General features: G+C 41.0%; 2 protein-coding genes across 7 annotated transcripts in view; one reads left to right on the top strand and one right to left on the bottom strand.

The window, feature by feature from the left end:
* TMEM178A (transmembrane protein 178A) overlaps positions 1 to 18,079 on the bottom strand; it is a 249,482-nt gene extending 231,403 nt beyond the window's left edge. The window contains exons 1-2 of one of the 4 annotated variants that reach the window (XR_003434083.1): positions 17,778 to 18,079; positions 8,792 to 8,955 (exon numbers count right to left, since the gene is read on the bottom strand). The gene's annotated coding sequence lies outside the window, so the exon portion shown is untranslated. The remainder of the gene's footprint in view (positions 1 to 8,791; positions 8,956 to 17,777) is intronic. The other 3 variants (XR_003434085.1, XR_003434084.1, XR_003434086.1) reach the window with 3 other exon arrangements.
* Positions 18,080 to 18,173: 94 nt separating this feature from the next.
* MAP4K3 (mitogen-activated protein kinase kinase kinase kinase 3) overlaps positions 18,174 to 22,761 on the top strand; it is a 190,500-nt gene continuing 185,912 nt past the window's right edge. The window contains exon 1 of one of the 3 annotated variants that reach the window (XM_027113315.1): positions 18,174 to 18,519. In XM_027113315.1, the coding sequence (XP_026969116.1) occupies positions 18,424 to 18,519 (96 nt within the window). In that variant the 5' untranslated portion in view covers positions 18,174 to 18,423. The remainder of the gene's footprint in view (positions 18,520 to 22,761) is intronic. The other 2 variants (XM_027113316.1, XM_027113317.1) reach the window with 2 other exon arrangements.

Consider the following 22,761-nt stretch of genomic DNA (forward strand, 5'->3'; position numbering starts at 1 on the left):
ATTTAAGCTAGTTTCTGTTGCTTGCAACGAAAGAACTCTAACTGATCCAAATAATAGAGAAAATATTTCTGTTGTGCTGGGGTGGGGGCGGGGGGAGGGCGGCGGTTATCCCCTCACCCTCCAAAAAATATCCATAAATCTATCATTCCAACAGAAAAGTTTTTAATTTTTTCATATTACCCATTGGTTCATTTTCACATAGTTAGAATCATGGTGTACCTATCATCTTATATTTTTCTACCTAACGCTGTACCTGCAAAAACTTTTAGTGTTTCTACAAAGTCTATTCATCATTTTAAATGTATGTTATCATCTTGTACTGGTATATAATAATTTATTAAATCTTGATCCACTGGTTGGATATTTGGGTTGATTTTAGCTAGCAGACATATATTTAAAATGAACATTTTCACAGCAAGCTTTGTGCTTCTGTTGGATTATTTCTTCCCTTAGGATAAATGTACAAAATTGAAAAATGGATCTGCTATGGTGTTATCCTTGTTCCTTTCATGCATTTGATGTGTTGCTTTGTAAAGTGAAAGGTGCTTTTGTACTACAAGTAATTTTCTATTTTGAATGTTTAGATTTCCATTTATAAGATATTCTTAGATTGGGCAAATTCAGATAAATAGAATTTACTTAGTTCAAAATCTACATTATGACAGTTATACAAGTATTCATGTGATTGTAACTATTTAAATACACCTTTTATTGAATATAACATACATAAATAAAAATGGCACAGATCATAAGGGTAGAATCTCAATGAATTTTCACAAAGTGAACACACCCATATATAACCAGTACGAATATCAAAAAGCGCTACTGGCACTCTAGAAGCCCCCTTATGCACCCACCCAATTATAACCTTCTGTCAGATAACCACAATCCTGATGTCTATTACCATAATTTAATCTCTTCTGATTTTGAACTTTAAATAAATGCAGCCTTTTGTGTATGGTTTCCTTCACTCAACATTATGTTTATAAGCTTCATCCATGTGTAGCAGTAGTTCATTCATTCTCATTCTGTGTAGTATTGCATTGTGCAGATACACATCATTTATCTACTGTTGAATGGATATCTGGGTTGTTTGCAAATTTTGATTCCTACAAATAGGACTAATATTGTTGGGTCATGGGTTATGCACATATTCAGCTTTCTTAGAAACTGCCAAATAGTTTCCCAAAGTGGTACCAATTTATATTCTCACCAGCTGTGTAGGAGAGTTCCAGCTGCTTCACATCTTCTGGTTTTGTGCTTTTTCACATGTTTGTTGGGCACGTGGATATTCTCTTTTTTGAAGTACCTGTTCAAATCTTTGACCAATTTGGGGGGGGGGGGTCAACTTTATTGAGATATGATTTTCATACAGTGAAATTCACCAATTTTAAGAGTACAAGTCTATGAATTTTACAATGTCTTCTATAATGTAATCATCATCATACTCATGATATAGTTCCCTTTTGTCCTTTGCAGTCAATTTCCTTCCCCACCCCATGACTAGCGACACTGACATGTGTCCTGTCACTATACCTTTATCTTTACTATAATTTCATATAAATGGAATCATACAGAAAGGAATCTTTTGTGTCTGGCTTCTTTCAATGAGAATAATGTTTTTGAAATTCTGTCCATGACATTTTATGTATCAGTAGTTCATCAGGGTTTTTTTTTAAGTGCTAAATAGTATTCCATTGTATAGATATGCCACAGTTTGTTTATCCATTCACCTGTTGATGGGACGTTTTGTTGTTTCCAAATTTGGGCCATTATGAATAAAATTGTGATGAACATTCAAGTACATATGTTTGTGAATACACGTTTTCATTTCTCTTAGGTAGATATATCGGAATGCGATTGCTGGGTCCTACAGTAAATATATGTTTAACTTTATAAAAAAATTATCCAATTTTTCCAAAATGTCCATATCATTTACATTCCTACCAGAAGTATATCAGTGTTACAGTTGCTCCACGTCTTTGTCAACACTTGGTACTGTCAGTGTTGTTAATGTTAACCCTTCTAGTGGGTGTGTACTGGTATCTCATTGTGGTTTTAATTCCATTTCCTCGATGACTGATGATGTTGAGCATCTTTTCACGTGCTTATTGCCGTTCATAAAATATTTATTCAAATCTTTTGCCCATGTCATAAACTGAGTTCTTCTACTTTAATTATGAGTTCTTACTGAACTGTAAGCATTCTTTTGTATTCTTGATACAAGTCCTTTATCAGGTATATTTAATAAATATTGTCTTCCAGTATGTGGTTTGAATTTTCATTTTCATAACAGTGACTGTACTTTTCTATAAGTTTGAACTTATTTCAAAATAAAAGACTACCAAAAAGAGAAGAAATTACTAGTTTGCTAAGAGTTTTAAATCATGAATGAATATTGAATTTTATGAAATTCCTTTTCCGTATCTATAACGATGATCATATACATTTAATTTTATTTATTATTTTAGATTTTATTTATTTATTTTTGGCTGCGTTGGGTCTTTGTTGCTGTGTGGGCTTTCTCTAGTTGCAGCGAGCAGGGGCTACTCTTTGTTGAGGTGCGTGGGCTTCTCACTGCAGTGGCTTCTCTAGTTGTGGAGCGTGGGCTCTAGGCGTGCAGGCCTCAATAGTTGCAGCACACGGGCTCAGTAGTTGTGGTTTGTAAGCTCTAGAACGCAGGCTCAGTAGTTGTGGTGCATGGGCTTAGTTGCTCCACAGCCCGTGGGATCTTCCCTGACCAAGGATCGAACCCGTGTATCCTGCACTGGAAGGCAGATTCTTAACCACTGCACCACCAGCGGAGTCCCTACATTTTATTTTATTAATTTGGTAAATAATAAGACTATCAATGTTAAACCAACCTTGAATGCTTGAAAGAAACACACATTTTATATATTATATATTACTGGATTTGTTTTGCTGGTATTTAATTTAGAATTTTTTTCATCTCTGATAAGAGAGAGACTGGTCTACAGTTTTCTTTCCTTATAATGACCTTAGGTTTGGGGATCAACATTTTATTGGCCTCATAAAATGAACTGGTATTTTTGTATTCTCTGAAAGAGTCTGTGCACTGTTGTTGTCCTTTCTTCCTTAAATATTTGGAAGAATTTAATGGTGAAGTCATAAGAATCTGGAGATTTAGTGTGTGAAGATTTTTAATCACTATTCAGTTTCTTTAGTAGATATAGAACTATTCAGGTGTTCTTTCTTTCTTGTTTTTTATTTTTTTGGTGTCACTTTTTGTATGTTGGGTTGTCTAGAAATTTCCCATTTCATCTAAATTTTCAAACTTATTGACTTTAAGTTGTCTAAAATAGTTTTACTTCAGGTTTGTGGTATCTGTAGGATCCACAGTGATGTCCCCCTTTTCAAGCCTGATAGAGAATATGTATCCTATTTGGGTTTTTTTCTTTCTGCTTTGTATGTGTGACCAGTCTTGCTAGGGATTGGTCAGTTTTACTATTTCTTTTCATTGACTCTTCTCTACTGTACATTTATTTTCATTAATTTTTTTCTCTTCACTTTACTATTCCTTTCTTTATACTTTCTTCAGGTTTAACTGTTCTTTTCTAGGTTTTTGAGATGGATACTTAGGTAATTCTTGTTTAACACTATAAATTTCAGCCTTTAAAATTATAAATTTCTCACTAAAGACAGTTTTAGCTACATCTTAAAATTTTTGATGTCATATTTTCATAATGATTTGGTTCAAAATATTTTCTAATTTCTACTGTGATTTTTTTTCTTTGACTGATGAATTACTTAGAAATACATTGCTTAGGTTGTATGTGTTGGGGAATTTTGCAGTTGTTGGGTGCAATATTCCATATGTATCCATCATGTCAATTTTGTAAGTCATGTTGTTTAAATGTTTTGTCTCCTGTTCTATCAGTTCCTGAGAGACGAGTTAAAAGCTCCTACTGTGATTGTAGATTTGTCTATTTCTCCTTGAAATTTTGGCAATTTTTTTTTTTTTGCTTTATGTATTTTGTACTATATTGCTAGTTGTGTGCAAAATTAGAATTGTTTTATCTTCCAGATGGGTTAATATTTTTATTATTGTTAAATATCACACTTTGTTTCTAATAATGCTTCTATCTTTTTTTTTTTAAGTTTTTTTTTTTTTTTTTCTTTTTTGCGGTACGCGGGCCTCTCACTGTTGTGGCCTCTCCCGTTGCGGAGCACAGGCTCCGGACGCGCAGGCTCAGCGGCCATGGCTCACAGGCCCAGCCGCTCCATGGCATGTGGGATCTTCCCGGACCAGGGCACGAACCCGTGTCCCCTGCATCGGCAGGCGGACTCTCAACCACTGTGCCACCAGGGAAGCCCCAATGCTTCTATCTTTAAAGTCTACTTTATATGTTATTTATAGCTATACAAGCTTTCTTTGGGCTAGTGTTTGCATAAAATGTCTTTCTATTCTTTTACTTTTAACTATTCTGTGTCATAATTTTAGATTATTACTCTTGTATCTTTTGTACAAAGCACATATATTTTTAAAACCAGTATGAAAATCTTTGTTCTTTTTTTTTTTTTTTTTTTTTTTTTTGCAGTACACGGGCCTCTCACTGTTGTGGCCTCTCCCGTTGTGCAGCACAGGCTCCGGACGCACAGGCTTAGTGGCCATGGCTCACGGGCCCAGCTGCTCCATGGCATGTGGGATCTTCCTGGACCGGGGCACGAACCCATATCCCCAGCATCGGCAGGCGGATTCTCAACCACTGCGCCACCAGGGAAGCCCAATCTTTGTTCCTTAATAGAATATTGTGCCATTTATATTTATGGTAATTAATGACATATTGGGGTTAATAGCTAACATCTTACTATTTTGGTTTCTTTTTATTCCACTTGTTACTTGCTCCTTCTTATCATTTTTCTTGCCTTCCTTTGGCTTAATTGAGTGTTTTCTTTATTATTATTCTGTATTCTCCCTTTTACTATTTATATAATATATTGTTTATACATACTTTTACTATTCTTAATAGTAACCCTAGAGTTTACAACATGTACCCTTGACTTGTTTAAGCTTAGTATAAGTTAATACTTTTACTACTGTTTTTATTTTGTTTTTTGCGGTACATGGGCCTCTCACTGTTGTGGCCTCTCCCATTGCGGAGCAAGGCTCTGGACGCACAGGCTCCGCGGCCATGGCTCACGAGCCCAGCTGCTCCGTGGCATGTGGGATCTTCCCGGACCGGGGCACGAACCTGTGTCCCCTGCATCGGCAGGCAGACTCTCAACCACTGCACCACCAGGGAAGCCCTACTACTGTTTTAAAAATAAATTTATTTATTTATTTTTGGCTGTGTTGGGTCTTCGTTGTTGCATGCGGGCTTTCTCTAGTTGCAGCAAGCAGGAGCTACTCTCTGTTGTGGTGCATGGGCTTCTCATTGTGGTGGCTTCTCTTGTTGAGGAGCATGGGCTCTAGGCACATGGGCTTCAGTAGTTGTGGCTCATGGGCTCTAGAGCGCAGGCTCAGTAGTTGTGGCGCAGGGGCTTAGTTGCTCCGCGGCATGTGGGATCTTCCTGGACCAGAGCTCAAACCTGTGTCCCATGCAGTGGCAGGCAGATTCTTAACCATTGCGCTACCGGGGAAGTCCATACTTTTACTGCTTCTGAGACACCATATCCTTGCTGGCATCCCCGTGGAGGTCTAAACCATTCTGATCTGTTATTTGGAAGTGGACATGGGTCTTCACCATTTATGGAAACTGACTCTTGTCTGGTTCTCTCCTCCTTCTGGGCTCAGGAGATCCAAATTCTCCTGAAGTCAAGCCATTCCCATTTTCTTAGAACCCTTCTCCTTCCAGATAACTGAGTCTTCTGTCTCCCAAATCACTACATTTAGAAAATCACCACATTTTAACCTTCCCTCTAGAGAAGAGAAGGGAAAAGGACTTCTTGTCTTTCCATGGCAAGCCCAGAGACAAGAAAACAAGATGTGATTTCTTAATCAACTGCCACACCTATTAATATTATTTCGATTTTGTGGCCTTGACTTAGCATGTAACCATAATCAATCACACGATTTCCATGGGAAATCAATTCCAAGTTATAAACAATTTTCTTTTAGGGAACTTTGAGAACCCAATATATTCATTGGATATATTCTCTTTGTAACAGCATTTTTCTTGCTTCTCTTTAAGGAAAGGAAAAATTGCAGAGAGCAATGATAAGATACATCATTAATATAAAAATACTCTGGTCACTGCTTTAAGGCTTTGCTTCAACATTAATGCCCACAAATGAGGTGAACATGAGGGAATATATTATCTCTTACCAAATGGCAAGATATTTTCTTCGCCAGGACACAAATGACATAGAGATAGAGGTGGTAATAATTTTAAAGATATAACCTCCCTGAGGTACACTGTAGAGTTAAGAATACCATCATAAATACAGATGTAGGTAAGGTTCAATTTAAGGAACTGTATTTTGGGTATTGTAGCGCTTAGGCCAAAGAACCATGAGATAGTGGCCTGGTTTAATAAAACATCACAAAGGTCCATTAGGAAAACTCACCAGGGACAAAATGGGGGTAGTTTTGAAATAGACCATAGGAGCTGCTGCTTCTGCTAAAAGTAACCACACTGATTCCTAAATTTATCTCATTCTGTGATAACCGACTTTTCATTCTGAGGAGAGACAATGCAGTCCAGACCTCTTACCATTTCCTATGCTCATCAGCTTTCCTCCTGGGCCTAGTATAGACTCACCTTTCACTCTGAAGTGTTAGGTGAGGTGGTTGCCTCAAATACAAGCACTTTTTACAAGATAGACTAAGGGTAAATTGAACTCAAAGTAAATTTTTTTTTCTCCAAAATCCTTCCCTGATTCCATAGGTGGAAAACCTTTTGTTTTTTAGTTTCATCGGACCACCATTCCCATGTCTAGTCTAATAAATACTGGAATGAAGGCAGAATGATAACAAGGTACATTTGTGTGTGATTATGCAACATATCATGAGAGGAAATATTTTTCAAAATAATTTGTAGGGGCTTCCCTGGTGGTGCAGTGGTTAGGAGTCTGCCTGCCAATGCAGGGGACACAGGTTCAAGCCCTGGTCCGGGAAGATCCCACATGTCGCGGAGCAACTAAGCCCGTGAGCCACAACTACTGAGCCTGCACTCTAGAGTCTGCAAGCCACAACTACTGAGTCTGCGAGCCACAACTACTGAGCCTGCGAGCCACAACTACTGAAGCCCATGCACCTAGAGCCCGTGCTCTGCAACAAGAGAAGCCACCGCAGTGAGAAGCCCACACAACGCAATGAAGAGTAGTCCCCACTCGCTGCAACTAGAGAAAACCTGCGTAGCAACGAAGACCCAATGCAGCCAAAAATAAATAAATTTATATAAAAAAATAAATAATTTGTAAGTTTGGCCTAGGAGTGTCTGAAAACTGGAAATAACTATAAAACAATTCAATAGTCATAAAATGAGTTTTTAAAACCTGCTTTTCCCCATAAGAGATTATCCACATTTAATCATTCAAGAGCTGATTATCCAGAATGTAATATACAAATCCACTGTTTCTTCTTTTCCCTTCTGCTGCCTTATTTTTGGTCACTTCACAGCTCATTAGTATTCTCTCTCTTGGAAAATAAAGGCAAATGTAGCACAAACTAGTATTTTCAACTTTCTATGTAAAGGTTTTGTAGGAAGGGTTATGGTTTACATATCACTTTTCTTTAATAAGTATCTGGTTAGGCTCTACTGGGCACTGGTGAAGGATTAAAGACATTTAAGACATTGTCCCTGCTCTTAAGGCTCTTACAATTGGAGAAACAAGGTTTACGTGTAAAGTCAAATATTAATGCAAGACAATATATATTTAAACAACAGTATGAAAGAATCTGGTCATAAATACATAGTGTACAAGAGAGATTTATAGATCTATCATGGTTTTGAAAAGGGAGAGCAATAGTTTGAACTGACAGGATGGTCACAGAAATTCTCAGTAAGGTAGTGAGACTTGAGCTAGGTATCAAAGAATGGATGGAATTTTAGCATGGGCAAAAGAAAATTCTGCACAAAGTAAAAAACACAAGAAATCCCAGAATTCCAGGGTTCAAGGACCACAGATACTTTTAAATGGAATATTCTAAGCATACACAGTATAGAAAATAATATAACAACTTCTTTTGTCTTTCCCGCCCAGCTTTGTCACATATTTACTTTTTGCCATATTTGCTTTAGATCCACGTCTTTGTTTTTAAATACAGATTTGGCTAAAGGCTTCTACATACTCTATCATTATCCTGCTTTCTCAGCAGAGGTAACAACTATCCTGAATTTGGTAATTTATCATAACCACGAATATTTTAAAATGTTATTACAAACGGAAATATGCAGTGTTGTTTGATGTGTTTAAAGTTATGTAAACAGTAGCATACTTATTGTATCTTCCGCCACTTGGTTTTAGTCACTCGATATTCTATTAGTTGAGATTTATGCATATTCTAATTCTAGTTCTAGTTCATTTATTTTAACTATAATATTGTATTCCACTGTGTGATCATACACCAATTTACTTATCCATTCTCAGGTTGATGAACATTTAGGTTGTTTCCAATTATTTTCCTGTTACAGACAATGCTTCAATGAACAGTCATTTACATGTCTCTTTATGCATTTGAGGGAGAGTTTCATTTATACATGTAGAAATGGAATTGTTAGATTGTAAGGGCATCTTTAGCTTTGAGAATGAAAAATTGCCTTCCAACGTGGTTGTACCAGTTTATTCTCCTCCCCACAGTATATGAGATTTCCCATTTCTTCCTTACCTTTGCAACTCTGATGACTACATCATAGGCATGGAACTGGAGAGTACCCCGGAGTCAGTTCTTGCTATAAACTAGCACTCTGTGTCGGTGACGCTCAGCTTTGGATCACACCATGAACCTGCCCAGCCCCAGCTAAGACAGGATATCAAACCTCTGGGAGAGAACTGGAGAAGAGCAAAGAAAGGACTGGTTGAGTGGCTGAGGACTGGGAGAACATTTTATTCATTTTTGCAACCCCAATATCTAATATAACCTGAAACTCAGTAATCAAAGCTCAGTAGATGTTCAACTGACTGAAACTAATTATAAACCCTGATCTGTTTCTGATTTTCACTCCTCTAAGCTTCAATTTCCCCATCTGTAAACTAAGGACGATAATAAATGAAGGAGTCTTTCCAAAGATAAAATGAGACATAAATATGAAAATATTTATAAATGCTAAAAAGTAATGCAAATTAAGTTATAAAAGATTTGAAAGCTGCTTCTGTGTCGTGACTTCTTACATATAACCAGATAATATTTTAGCAGTTCGAAAGTATTGGCAAATTTCTCATTGGCATTCTTCTTTTAACCTTAATTAATCCTGGGATCCCACCTACCTCAGACTCTGCTCAGGATCACATATAAAGATACATTGCAATCTTAAAAAGGTGTTCCAATCCTTACTTGCAGCTGTCAAAGAGCACCTATGAGGAACCCATTCATGGTTACAGAGCCACGCTTGAGTTCCATTCTATTCTCTCTAGTCCTAAAACACAAACTCTTTCTCTAGGACCCAGTTCATTGGGCTCTTGGTTATTTTCTCCCTTCTCTCTTTCTTCTAACACCTGAAAGGTTGCTTTAGCTCCTTTCTGGCTAAATTATTCCCTTTGTCTTCCTCCTTCCCCACCATCACGTCTCCACTGTCCTTTCCTTAAATTCCACGTCACAAATATATCAAGCAAAGACAGGCTGGAAAACACTGCCTGGGGAAGAATGGTTACATATTCATACCTTAATAAATTATCCCACAGCATAAATTCTTGTTATGGAAGGTACATTATTTTCACTTTAAATGTTTAAAAAACAAGGCCCAGAAACATTTTCTATTCCTTTTAAGTGGCCTTCATTAAAAAAAAAAAAAGATTGCTCACCATTGTTCTACACTCTCAGACTCTCACTTAGAGATCTCATTATTCTACCGTCTTTATTTGTATGACTTAAATTTACACGTGATGATCTAATTTCCTCTTGCACTTTCTAAATCTGTCACTACCTTTGCAATGGCTTCTCCTTAATGCCCTTTCATCTTCTCAAACATAATATGCCTAAAAGTGAGCTCACATTCATTCCAAATTTAGCTTCCCCCCGAGACTTCCATATTTCCATCATTGGCATTTTAAGAAGCATGTTTCTTGGCCAAGTGTGGTATATCAGAAGAAGAGAATGGAGCCCGAGAGACAAATTAAGAGGCTTGTACATCGTAGCAAAAACCAGACTGCACTCAGATTTGCAGACATGGTGTTTTGGATTTATTTGGAAGGACCAAAGAGGGCTCTCTTTAGATCAGAGGTAAGCCCTAAATATTGGCATCAGCAGTGTAAGAGTGTTATACTTTCAGGTATTGAAAGTTCATACAAACATTTTCAGATATTGATGCCCACTTAATGGTATTGATGTTGAGACAGAGAGAGAATGCCCGTACAGCTCCACACTTATGCTTGAAAAGGACTATTCACAAATTTCATGTAAGAGCTTAGCCATTTGTAAATGAAATACAAAGCAGCAGGGAGATTTTCATGAGTTTCCTTCCTTTTATTCCTTTTACAATGAGAACAATTATTCCATCAACACGTTTAAACTATTTCTGATGGCATCGGTACTCAGCTGGGAAAGTTTATACTACCAGATGAGTCCTAATTTAAACATAATTTTTAAAAAAAGTATCTTAAGTAACCCAGATGATCAGATTCCAGACTGAAGCTTTGGCTCTAATGCTGAGAAGAGGCCCTGATCCAGTTGGGCTTTGCCATGAGCTCAGACCCAGCATGACCTATTTCCTGGGGCAGAGATCTGGGTCAGTTTAAGAAATGAGTCACCTTCACATCTGCCTTGAGCTATGAGCAGAGGGTAAGGAATAACGAAAAACTCCTGGCACATGTTATTTCAATTACTTAACTGGGCTTTTATTTCTGTTGTTATTTTTGTTTTTGTTTTGTCTGTTTTGATCAAGAAAAATTCCAGTCCAGGTTTAAACCAAATTCACGGATTTTTTTCTCCAAAGAGATGAACTTTTTAGATCTATGAGCAGATTGCTTTCCTAGAGGTTTTGTCAAGGGCAGGGGCTGGACTCCTCCTAAGGGGGTAATAGCAACTAGAATAAAGCTTCTAAAGAACAGGCCAGTAGGATAGCACTCTGGGCAGTAATCTACCCTGGAAACACAGTGTATGTAACTGCATTTGTTCTGGGTCAACTTGATCCAATCTGGCCCAACCGTGGCCTCACTCTGTATTTGGGAACTAGAGGACAGGGCAATACCCTTTAACTGAGGGCACCTAAGGGAAATTTTAGGCTAGATGTTATACGAAAGGGAACCAGGGAAACACTGTGCTCTGACTTATCAGGGGATAAAAGGTGAATATAACTAGGATTTTTATCGGTAGATTATCTCAGCATCTCTTGATCTCTCACCCAGACTGTATTCAGCCTGCCCTTCTTTACAATCCTTTAGTATTTTGTCTATGTTTCACAGAGCCTACACCCATCAGGGATTAGTTGGGTCTAAAAAGATATCAATTCCCTACAGTGCAGGCCCAAGAGCACCCCCTTGAAATTCTGGCTTCTCAAGAAGATAGGAGGTTCTTGTCTATAGAGACAAGGTTTTGTCTAACTTGTCTTTGCAAGATCTCACCTGATAGCAACACGGTAGGTGTACTCTATGCTCTGTTTTGTTGGTGTGTTTTATCTGCTTGGTGATGAGAAGATGCTATTTGATCTGATAAACTGTTAGCAGGAATTTTACAGTAGGATCTATGAGATCAGGTTCTTGTCCCTGGCACCTTATGGCAATGGGGGTTGAAGAACACCTCTGATGATCTGATTCAGAGGGGAGCAAATATGTTTTTTGGAGATGTTACTTGATGGAGACCCAGGGGCCAGTTGTAGTTGAGGATTATATAATTATAGATTATAATCTGATCCCCTGGAGTTGGGCAGCACAGTGGCCCTGAGTTTGTTGCCAACTATAAAAGGCTGAATCAAAGTTTGGGCTACGATACAGTGTTGAGATAATAGGTAGTTATAGTCTTCCTGTAGTCAATACTGACCAGACTGCATGTGGAATACTGAGCTCAATGCTTAGTGCCAGAGTTTAGAAAGATATTAATACATTACATGTGTCCATATGAGGGGGGTCCAGATGAAATGTATGAAGATCATGATGTATGAGAAAGGCTGAAGGGGATCTGGGAGGATATAACTAAGAGGACACACACTAGCAGGAGAGGAACTATGAACATCAATAGTTAGGTCAACACTGACCTCCGTGATGACAAAGCTAATGATACTTTTTTTTTTTTTTTCGGTATGTGGGCCTCTCACTGTTTTGGCCTCTCCCGTTGTGGAGCACAGGCTCCGGACGTGCAGGCCCAGCGGCCATGGCTCACAGGCCCAGCCACTCCACGGCATGTGGGATCCTCCGGGACCGGGGCACGAACCCGTGTCCCCTGCATCGGCAGGCGGACTCTCAACCACTGCGCCACCAGGGAAGCCCTAATGATACTTTTATATCTCCCTCCTCAGTCTCTCTTTGGCATTTAACACACTCGCTCATTCTCTTCTTAAAATTCCCTCCTTCTTTGCTTCACTGATATTAATTGTACTAATTCTGTAGATGGTAAAATTGAATTAGAAGTGCAAGAGACTTATCTGTGGAAATACCTGGAAGGATGAAAAGGAATGGAGGAGTAAGCCGGACGAGTCTCAGACTGCAGAGCAGCTGAGAAAGGCTCAGTGAGGCCACTGAGGAGCTCAGAGCAAAGACTGCTCATTAGACGATACTGCATTACATATTCTCCCATCTTGTCTCCAGTCCTGCCATCTGCCTTCAATTCATTCTCCACCTGCAGCTAGCAGAACATTTCTAAGGCACAAGTAAGATCATGCCACTGCTGTGCTGATAACCCATCAATAGCCCCCTTGTGTTCTCAAAAATCCAAATTATTTAACACAATAGAGCCCAGATTTGGCTGTATGTATGTATTACCAACAGCAAAATATTTTATTCTTTGTTGATTGCAAAAGCCCTTTTATTTATGTTGTAACCCATACGGCAAATCAGGCCCTTACATGCAAATCCATGTCTTTTCAAAAGGACTAGCGTGGCCTTGCCAAAATGGAACAAACAAAACTTTAAAGGCTGCTTCAGCCCTACTGAAACAATGCCCCTTAATGTACTGGTCCCCGTTTACCACTCTAGCCTCATCTGTTATTCACCCCAAACAGAACTACTTTCACTTCTTTGAATGTAAACTTTCTACCCTCAGTATGGAATATACCTTCTTGCCTGGCTAATTCTCTAACTTGTCTTTTAAGTCTCAGCTTAGAGTTTCCTTCCTCTGCGAAGACTTCCATAACCTGCAAAGACTAGATTCATTGCCCTCTTATGTGATCCCGGAAACTACATAATAAAGGGCAGGTGGAATCTTGGTTGTGCATCTACAGAGGGCAGTGAAATATCACTTGGGTGCTAAATATTGGAAATGTAATAAAAGGGACAATGTTTATATATCAGGACTTCTCTCAGGGAATATACTATATTAAATAGAAAGGAATTCTATGATAAATAGTTTGGTGTGGGTGATAGTTTTCCAAAGGGACATGATAGGCAAACATTTTCAATCTAGTCACTACCTTCACCCCCCAGCCCAACCCTAGGCATATGGAAATGTTGAGGTCAGTATGGCTGGGAGCAGTACTGATGGCGGGGCAGGGATGTTATAATGCTTGGCGACAGTCCCATGCAAGCAAGGACTACCCAAAATGCTAATGAAACCTCCACTGAGAAACACTGTGCTAGGATGTATGCAAGTCTGGAAACAGAACTGAATTGCTCAGAATAACAGAGAGGAAGCTGAGCGCTGACACCTGAGGACTTCCATCTCCACCCACTCCCCATGCAGGGTTCCACCTCATCTGTAAATAAATGTCGAGTACATGCTTTCAAAAATATCCATTTACTATCTTAAAAAAATTAAGAAATTCATTTAAAGAAATTAAAAATATATATATATAGGTTGAAAAAGAACCAAATTATTAGCCCGAGTGGCATCTAGTATCTTCTTCTTGCCTTGCTTCTCTGCACCTCAGTACTTATCTCACTGTCAAGAAATTATATGAGAACTTGTCTGTAGCCCCAACTTGAGTTCAGGGACCTACTGCATTGCCAGAACCTAATATATGTTTGGCACCTAACAGATGCTCAACAAACATTTCTGAACTATGGCTCTCCAAATTTAAAAATTAGTCCCGAAATTTTTTCTAAGTTTCAACCCTAATTTTTATTAGTGATAAATGTAAAATTTATCACTTATTTCACATTTCTATTTGAGCACCTCTAATTTAACAGATGCAAAACAGAATCATCTATTTTGATCCAGTGTTATAACCCTCCCCCAAATAACCCCAGTTCCTCTTATTATGGCAAATGCTACTACCTTTTTGGGATCTTCCCAATAGTCTGAGCCAGAAATCTGCTTGTCATCCATGTCACTGTCCGCTTCCTCACTGTCCAATTATTTCCTAGTTTCCTTCCCTTTTCTCCATCCTAGGCCTCCCTGGCCTTAATTCAAGGTCTCTTATGTTATTGCATTTGCTTCCTAAATCGTATCTCCATCCCCATCCTCATAACTGTCAGCCTTTAAAACATTCTAAAATGTACTCAAAATAACAGTAATTAATACTTTGTGGGATTACTGTGGTGCCAGGTACTGCTGACTTTTACAGGTATTTTCTTTTCGACTCTTCATAATAGCCCCAGTTTGAAATAACTTCCCAAGGTTGTTCAGTAAGGAGACAGAGACAAGATCTGAACCCAGGTAGCCAGGCTCAGAACTGTGTTAGGCTAGGTTATATAACCTCCTGGAACTTTCTGCCATATTGTTTCACAGACATGTCTGAGTCTGATTCTCCTTCCCTGGCAGATGTAATGAGTCTTTTCTGAGTGAAGTCTGGCTCAGTATTCCTTTCCCAGAGCTGGTGGTATACTGAAAATGTGAATGGTGGCTATATGGTCAATAAACCAAAGAAGTGGATCCAGTGGGTTATTAGACAAGAGGTCCTGAAGATGAAACTGAAAGCTGGGGTGAAGACCAAGGAATTTTTAAGCCACAGATGCACGAGGGATGGGCTAACAGAAAGGTGGTCTGGATATGGTGGCAACTGTTACTGCCCATCTTAGCCTTACATGCTCCCTACTGTGTGATGCTTATGTGGCTGGATGCTTTAAGGACCTGGGGCTAAGTGGTCAGCCTGGAGTATACCACCTCCCCCCTGTTTGTCTGGCAAATTCTGACATATTTTTCAAAATTTACTTTAGCATCATTCCTACATCTTCCTGTCTACATTTAGGTCCCTCCTTTGTTTTTCTCACACTGTTTTGTGAGACTGCAAATTCCTTGAGGTCAGGCACGCTGGTTTTTCTTCTTTGTACTCTACACCACTAGAATCTAATAATCACTGACTCCAATTGAGTAACAGGGAGGCAGATTTTGGCTTAGCATAAGATAAATTTTTTAAAGTAGACTTTAACTACAGACTAGTGGCTAAGAGCTTGGCCTTTGTGTCTACCTCTATTCAAATTTCAGCTTTCTGTATTACCTTGAGTAGCTTAATCTGTCTGTGCCTCAAAAAATGGAGATAATAATATCTATGTCATCAAGTTGTTGTGAGAATTAAATGAGATAATACATGGAAAGTACTTGGCTCAGTTCCTGGCACGCTGTAAGCACCTGGTAATTTTAGATTTTTTTTTATTATTGTTATGATTATTCACTAGCACTATCCTATACTGAAGCAGGGTACTTCGGAAGCAGTGAGTTCCCTTTCACTGAAGGTATTCAAGCAGCAGTAAATCCAGGAGAGATGCTTTAGAAGCAGTTTAGGACTTCTAAGGATGCTTCTAATCATAGAAGAGGGAAGTTATTTCTCTGATTCAAAGAAAGTGTGATCATTAGTGTTACTTCTAGTGAAGCTGAGGAGTGTTAGAATAGAAAAAAAGACATCAGATTTGGCTGTATGTATGTATTACCAACAGCAAAATATTTTATTCTTTGTTGATTGCAAAAGCCCTTTTATTTATGTTGTAACCCATACGGCAAATCAGGCCCTTACATGCAAATCCATGTCTTTTCAAAAGGACTAGCTTGGCCTTGCCAAAATGGAACAAACAAAACTTTAAAGACTGTTTCAGCCCTACTGAAATGTCTTTTCCCTTTGAAAGAAGTCTATTAGTGATGCAAATGCAAAGTTATCTGCACAGAAGATAATCTTTGCAAACAAAACAGTGAAACCATTAGAACGTTCCTGTGCAGCATTCAATCCTGAGAATTTGGCTTTCCAGCATTAAAAAGGCAGAAAAAGAGAGCAGAACTGGTTCCTATTTGAGATCGTTTATTAGGTCTGCTTATCTGAACCCTGGGCTAATTATCCTCATGTTTGGCTTAAGGAGGCCAAACAATTCTCCAAAAGTGGACAGGCTGAAGGAAGTCTTGCCTCTGGGCAAGTGCCTTAAACAGGCAAAAAAGAGGGTCCTTAGCCATGGAATAATATTTATAGTCAGGAGTTTAACTCTCAAGATACCAGAGTCTTTTAAGGTCGATCCATCTAGAAGAAACGCAATGATAAGCATTCATAGGGCAGCAGTGTAAGTAATATGCTCCTAGTACTGATGCTTTAAAATAATTAAAAACTAGATAATTGAAAGTCTACTTGTATAGGTGAAGAGATGGTCATTTTCCAACATCTTTTAGTCAACAGATAGGGCAAACAACTTCTTTGAGAATTTAGTAAACATGCAATCTTACTGTAGGCAAAGAGATGGAAAAGATAAAAATGTACGTCGCAGTTAACTGTAAATAGTTCGCTTGACTATTATTTGATTATACTTATTTTATATTTAACGAGTTTGATAAGACCTAGTTTTTCGGGGAGCCACGAGGCCTTAGGGAATATTAACGGTCAGAAGGTGTGGTGCCTAAGGGTACTAGGAAACAGCTTCTGAAGCAAAACTCCCAAAGCGGTATTGCCGAAGTGGCCATCACCTACCTACTTGATTAAAGCTTTTGGAAATGCCTAGTGGGCAGTTTATTGAAAACAGAAAATTAGCCCTCCATACCCACGGGCTTTCTTGGACAGATAATAAGAGTTGAAGCTGGTGTCCACAAGGCTTGCAATCTGGGTCTGAAGCAGGGTGGGGCTTTGGATAGTTAAGCTGTAGAGCTTGCGGACCATCACAGGTTGACATTTCAGGTATGGGAATGGATCTCGTCCACGCTCCACCCTTTACCCCCACCCCACCTCTCCTTTGCAAGGTTGCTAGACAGCTTGCTGGTCCCCTCCCCCGTCTTTGATAATCCAGACGCCTCTGGTGAAGGTCAAGCACTGCTTTAGTTCTGGCCTCTGGCTGCCTCCCACGCCCTCCACGCGGAAGGGCTGGCGGCCGTTTGGCGTGTTTTTCCTCCAGAGCTTCCCACGGCCTACCCACTCCACACGCCTCCCTGGCCGCCCTCCTGACCAGTCCTTTTTTGCACCCTGTCAGGTCAACTCAGAGGGCCCGAGTGTCAGGTGTCGCAGCAAGCACAGCTCACTTTTTTCAGGGGATTTCCTCAGGACAACAACCCCTTCCCCGCAATCCCAGAAAGTCTGTGGGACTCGGCTGTGTCCTATGTATAGTTGCTTCTAAAAAAAAGTTCGGGACACGGGCTGTCTTGCAAATTAAAACTATACTACCTGCTTAGGATGGGGACCTGATGCGGCGACGTCAGACTTTGTCGCTGGGTAAATGAGAAGCGAATAGGAGCTCCTTTCTGCCTGCCCCCCCTCCGCGGTCCCGGGGGGCAGGCGAGCCCTTTCTGGCACGGCACAGCGGCGGTCGCGCGCGGGTCCCCAGCGCGGGGCAGCCGCGGCTGTTTTGGCCGAATAGGGCCCGGGGACCGGGCCTCGCCAGGCAAGCGCGGGGAGCCGGAGCGCGCACGGGGAGGGCCGCGCGCGGGGTCGGGGAGCGCTCCCTCCGGGCTCGCGGCTGCGCAGTCGGGCGGGAGCCGGGAAAGGGGAGGAGGGTGGAGGAGCCGGAGTAAGGGGAGGGGGAGGAGCGGCGAAGGCGGAAGCCATGTTGGAGTTTCACCCCGAGCGAGGGGCTGCGAGCGTCCTCGGCTCCGTGTGGGTGTGACCCGGGTTCGGCGCCGCGGCGGGCTGCGGGGGGCGGGGACGGTTAGGCCGGTCGTCGTCGTCCGCGGCGGCGGCCGCAGCGTGGAGCCGGGCGATTGTGACCGCCGGGGGAGCAGGGGGCCCGCCGCGGCTCCCACTCTCCGTGTGGCCCCCTGAGCGCCCCCCCTCCCCTGCCCGGGAGGGAGGCTGGGGGCACCCGGGGCCCGCCATGAACCCCTGCTTCGATCTGTCCCGCCGGAACCCTCAGGAGGACTTCGAGCTGATTCAGCGCATCGGCAGCGGCACCTACGGCGACGTCTACAAGGTGAGGGCGAGGGGCCGCGCGCCGCTGAGGCCGTGGGGCGCTGACCCGCCGCGGGGAGGGCGAGGGGCGCCGGCGAGTCGGGGCGCCCGAGTCCGCGCTGCCTGCCGGCGGCAGACGCTGGCGCCCGGGAGCGGTGGGCGAGGAGGAGCGGCGGGTGCCCAGGGCTCCGCGACCGTGCAGAGAACAAAGGGCGAAACGTTTAATCCCGAGACCCCCGGGTCCTTACCTGAGCCTCCCCCGGACGCGCGTTTCCCGGGAAGCGCTGAACGGCGGCGGCAACTCCGCTCCTCACCGCGCGGAGAGGGTCTGCGCGTTTGTTGCATTGGCAGGGTCAGTGCGACGAGCCGGACAGCAGGGGTTTGGCTTATGTCAAACCTGCATGCTCTCCACGGACCTGGGATTGTTCGCGGTGGGTTGGCATCTGCTGCCCACCAGGCCCGGCGATAGTCATTTCACTGGGCAGCGTCCATCGACAGCCCCTCAACCTTAAGCCTCCTAGCATCCGCATACTTAATTTTCCAAGTAATGACTTTCTTTTGTAAAAGAGATCTGGTTAGCATGACTTCTTTCTTCCTTCCTCCCTTCCTCCCTTCCTCCCTTTCTTTCTTTTCTTTCTTTCTTTCTTTCCCTCCCTTCCCTCCCGTCTTTCCTTCTTTTTTTCTTTCGAAAGAGCAACTTTTTCTCCAACTCGAATTGGACCGTGATGCCTTATTAAACTTGTTTTTGTCAGTGACACATAGGATTCAGCTTTTTTATATATATATATATATATATATATATATAAGTGAATTGAATACTTAGGAATGGTACTGGTTAGGCAAGGTTAGAATTCAAAGCTCATTAGTAGCATAGCGTTCCTGTTGTAGAGGGACCACTTCTAAATGTGGCAGATAAATCATGCTCCTCTGGCCAGCTCAACTCTTGGCCTCACAGAGACTGCCAAGAAGAGCAGGCTTGTGCCAAATGTGGCAGCAGTCTTGATTTGGTTGTGTATCTTCTTACTGGTAACTGAAGTGGAACTCCGCCTGTTTCACATAACACCTGAGGATGCACAAAGAAACTTAACTTTACTTTGGAAAGTTGAGTCTTAACTTTATTTTGCCCACCTTTAAGCAGTAGGTTTTTACTTTTACTTCACTTGTAATGCATATGGTAACTTAGATATTTAATACAGTGCAGCCAGTATTCTGCATTAGTCTTGTTTTGTGGATGATTTGCTTTCCATCATCAGTTATATCACCACTTTTCTCCATAGACAACACAGGTGTCTATGTTGTCACCTATGTGACACACCTACTGTGCATAAGGTACTGTGCATCTATCTAAGCACTTGGGTTGTAGCGCTAAAAGAGAGACATGTTCCCAAGTCTTACTTGTTTATATTTTTTGGACAAGAACAACATTAAACAACCATTTAAACAATTATTTTATTGAGTTTTCTTTTGTGCTGCCGAGAGGAGAGGATTAGGATTAGGGTTAGGAGAGCGTATAACAGGAGGACTTCATCTCCGCTGGGGAGTCAGAGGCAATGGGGAGAGGAAATTATGCCAGATAGAGGAAGCATGATCTGTGCAGGCTTGGAGGCCCTAAAGAACAGGGTGAGGATTTGAAAGAAGGCCTATGTGGCCTCAGTAGCCGGAGAGGGAGGATGACCCTAGATCATGCAGGCCTCTTTGGTCTTGTAAGGAGGTGGGACTTCTCTTTAGGACAGTAAGGAACCATTGCAGGGTTTTAAGTAGGAGAGTGAAATTAGACTTGGATTTTTACAAGCTTTCAAGCTTTACCTACTGCAGTGTGGGGAGTGGAGATGGGGGGGCAGAGGTAAAGAGCAGTTAGGAGGCCACTGTAAGCATAACCATTACGGTATTGTGCTTGGAATTTGTAATGATTGTGAAAGTTGAAATGAGTGAATCCAGGTAGCTTAGAGTTGGTTAAGGGAGTCTGGTTAGGGCTTCCCTGATGGCACAATGGTTAAGAATCCACCTGCCAGTGCAGGGGACACAGGTTCAAGCCCTGGTCTGGGAAGATCCCACATGCTGGGGAGCAACTAAGCCCATGTGCCACAACTACTAAGCCTGCGCTCTAGAACCCGTGAGCCACAACTGCTGAGCCCACGAGCCACGACTACTGAAGCCCGCGCACCACAACTACTGAAGCCCGCGTGCCTAGAGCCCATGCTCCTCAACAAGAGAAGCCACCGCAATGCGAAGCCTGCGCACCACAACAAAGAGTAGCCCCCGCTCACCACAACTAGAGAAAGCCTGCGCACAGCAACGAAGACCCAACACAACCACAAAATAATAATAATAATAATAAATAAATTTTTTAAAAAGGGAGTCTGGTTATATTGAGATGAAAAGTTAACTGAAACTTTGCTAATGTGTCAGGCTTAGGTGGCAGTGTAGACAGCAAGTTCTTTTTCAGTTCTTTACAAGAATAATTGGCCATGTATTTACTATATTTAGAAAAAACAGCTGGTAGTTAAGCCACATGATTAAAACGTAAAAAAATTAAGGCCTGTAATTTCCTAAGGACATCTAAGTGCAGTGCAGGTATAAGTTGATTAATCTTGTCATCTGTTTAAAATAATGATAATGGAAACTAACATTTATAGAGTGCTTATTACTTGCCAGGCACTGCTCGAAGACTTCTCCGTGTATTACCTCAATCCTTACAATAGCCCAATGAAAGAGATGCTGTTATTACCTCCATTTTGCATCAGAAGAAACTAAGCCACAGGGAAGTTACAGTAACTTGCCAAAGTTCGTAGGTGGCAAAGCCAAAATGTGAACCAGTTTGCTCTAACTACTGTGTCCTTAACCAGCATATGGGCAGATAATGTATTATCGAATTTCCAGTGGAGAAACGGAGGCACACACTTAGTTTAGCATGTTAGTTGCAGCCACACTCCGAGTTAGAGTGGATCTTTAGGTAGTAGTTAGAATACCTAACTCCTGCTGTGCAGCCAGGCCTCACTGTTTTTGTAGAGTCTGCCAAGTGGACATCAGATAATAGATACTTGATCCCTGCCTGCCAGACTCTTCTAATATCAGGGGCCCAAAGCAGAGAAACTCTGTGTGGTTTTTGGCGTCATATCCCGTTTGCTGAATGACCCAAAGCTTAAACTATTTGTATTTTTGTCTGTATATAGTCATGTTCATGCTATAAAGATAACAGATTTTTTTGTATTTTGCTGTTTTCGATCTTCATTATTTTTACAAATGGTGTTGATTAGAGAGTAGTGCCTTAAAGAATTTTTTTCAAAAGCCGGTATATATAATTTGCTCCTTAATTTGTCAGTATTTAGGTGCTAAAAATGGAATGATCCAATTAAGTAAGTTAGAGGCCTAATTATTTATAGTCATTCTTAGAAGGTTGGTGTTTTAAGGGATTTTTATTTTGAAAACTATATCCTATGCAGTGTAATAATATGCTTATTATATTTAAGGTGGCATGGTTTAGTTAAAAAGTACTGAGCTAGGATGTGGAAGATCTAGAATTTATTAGCTCTTTGGCCTTATAAAATCACTTAGCCTCTCAGAGCTGTTTTGTTGTGAAGATATTATTACCATCATATGCCCTTCTGTTTATGGTGTTGACTTGTTTCACTCAACAAATACGTTTTAATTTTTTTGAGGCCAAAAAAATGCAAATATACATTTCCTCTGCACTGTCTTAAAGTACATGAAAATATAATTTAAAAAGAAAAGGCTTACACACTTTTAAATGTGCTGTAACTCTGGGCTTTGTCTGTCAGATGAAGTATCTGTAGCAGGAGTTACTCAGGGGCTTGGGAGTTGACAGCTAGAAAGGGCTCTGGTTGAGCCGCAGGGGGCCCACGAAACCCTTGGAAATTTATAGGCTTAATGTTGTATGTGTGTGTGTTTTTCTGGAGAGATGGCTTTTGGTATTCATTACATTCTCAAAGAGTTCCATGATCCCAAAAAAGAAGAGAATGAATGAGCTATAGGTTTGTCACTTGAAAGTGATTACTTGGAGAAGCTTGGAGAAGTTAGGTCTTTGTATACCATGTCACATTATCAACATTTATCAACATTAGTATGATTTTCACATGCATTATGCTATTTTTTTCTCAGGCAGTTTTCCAGTTTAATTTGTATTATTCCTACCCTTAGAGTCTTCATTTACGGATGTTTTTCTAGATTTATTGCTAGAGAGACAATACTAAAGCTAGAGGTAGGGTAAGGCAGGGTTGTTTTTTTTTTTTTTTTTTTTTTTTTT

The sequence above is a fragment of the Aethalodelphis obliquidens genome, unplaced genomic scaffold (genome assembly GCF_003676395.1).
Source record: "Aethalodelphis obliquidens isolate GAN/ISIS:26980383/991018 unplaced genomic scaffold, ASM367639v1 scaffold12, whole genome shotgun sequence".
Classification (NCBI taxonomy): Eukaryota; Metazoa; Chordata; class Mammalia; order Artiodactyla; family Delphinidae; genus Aethalodelphis; species Aethalodelphis obliquidens.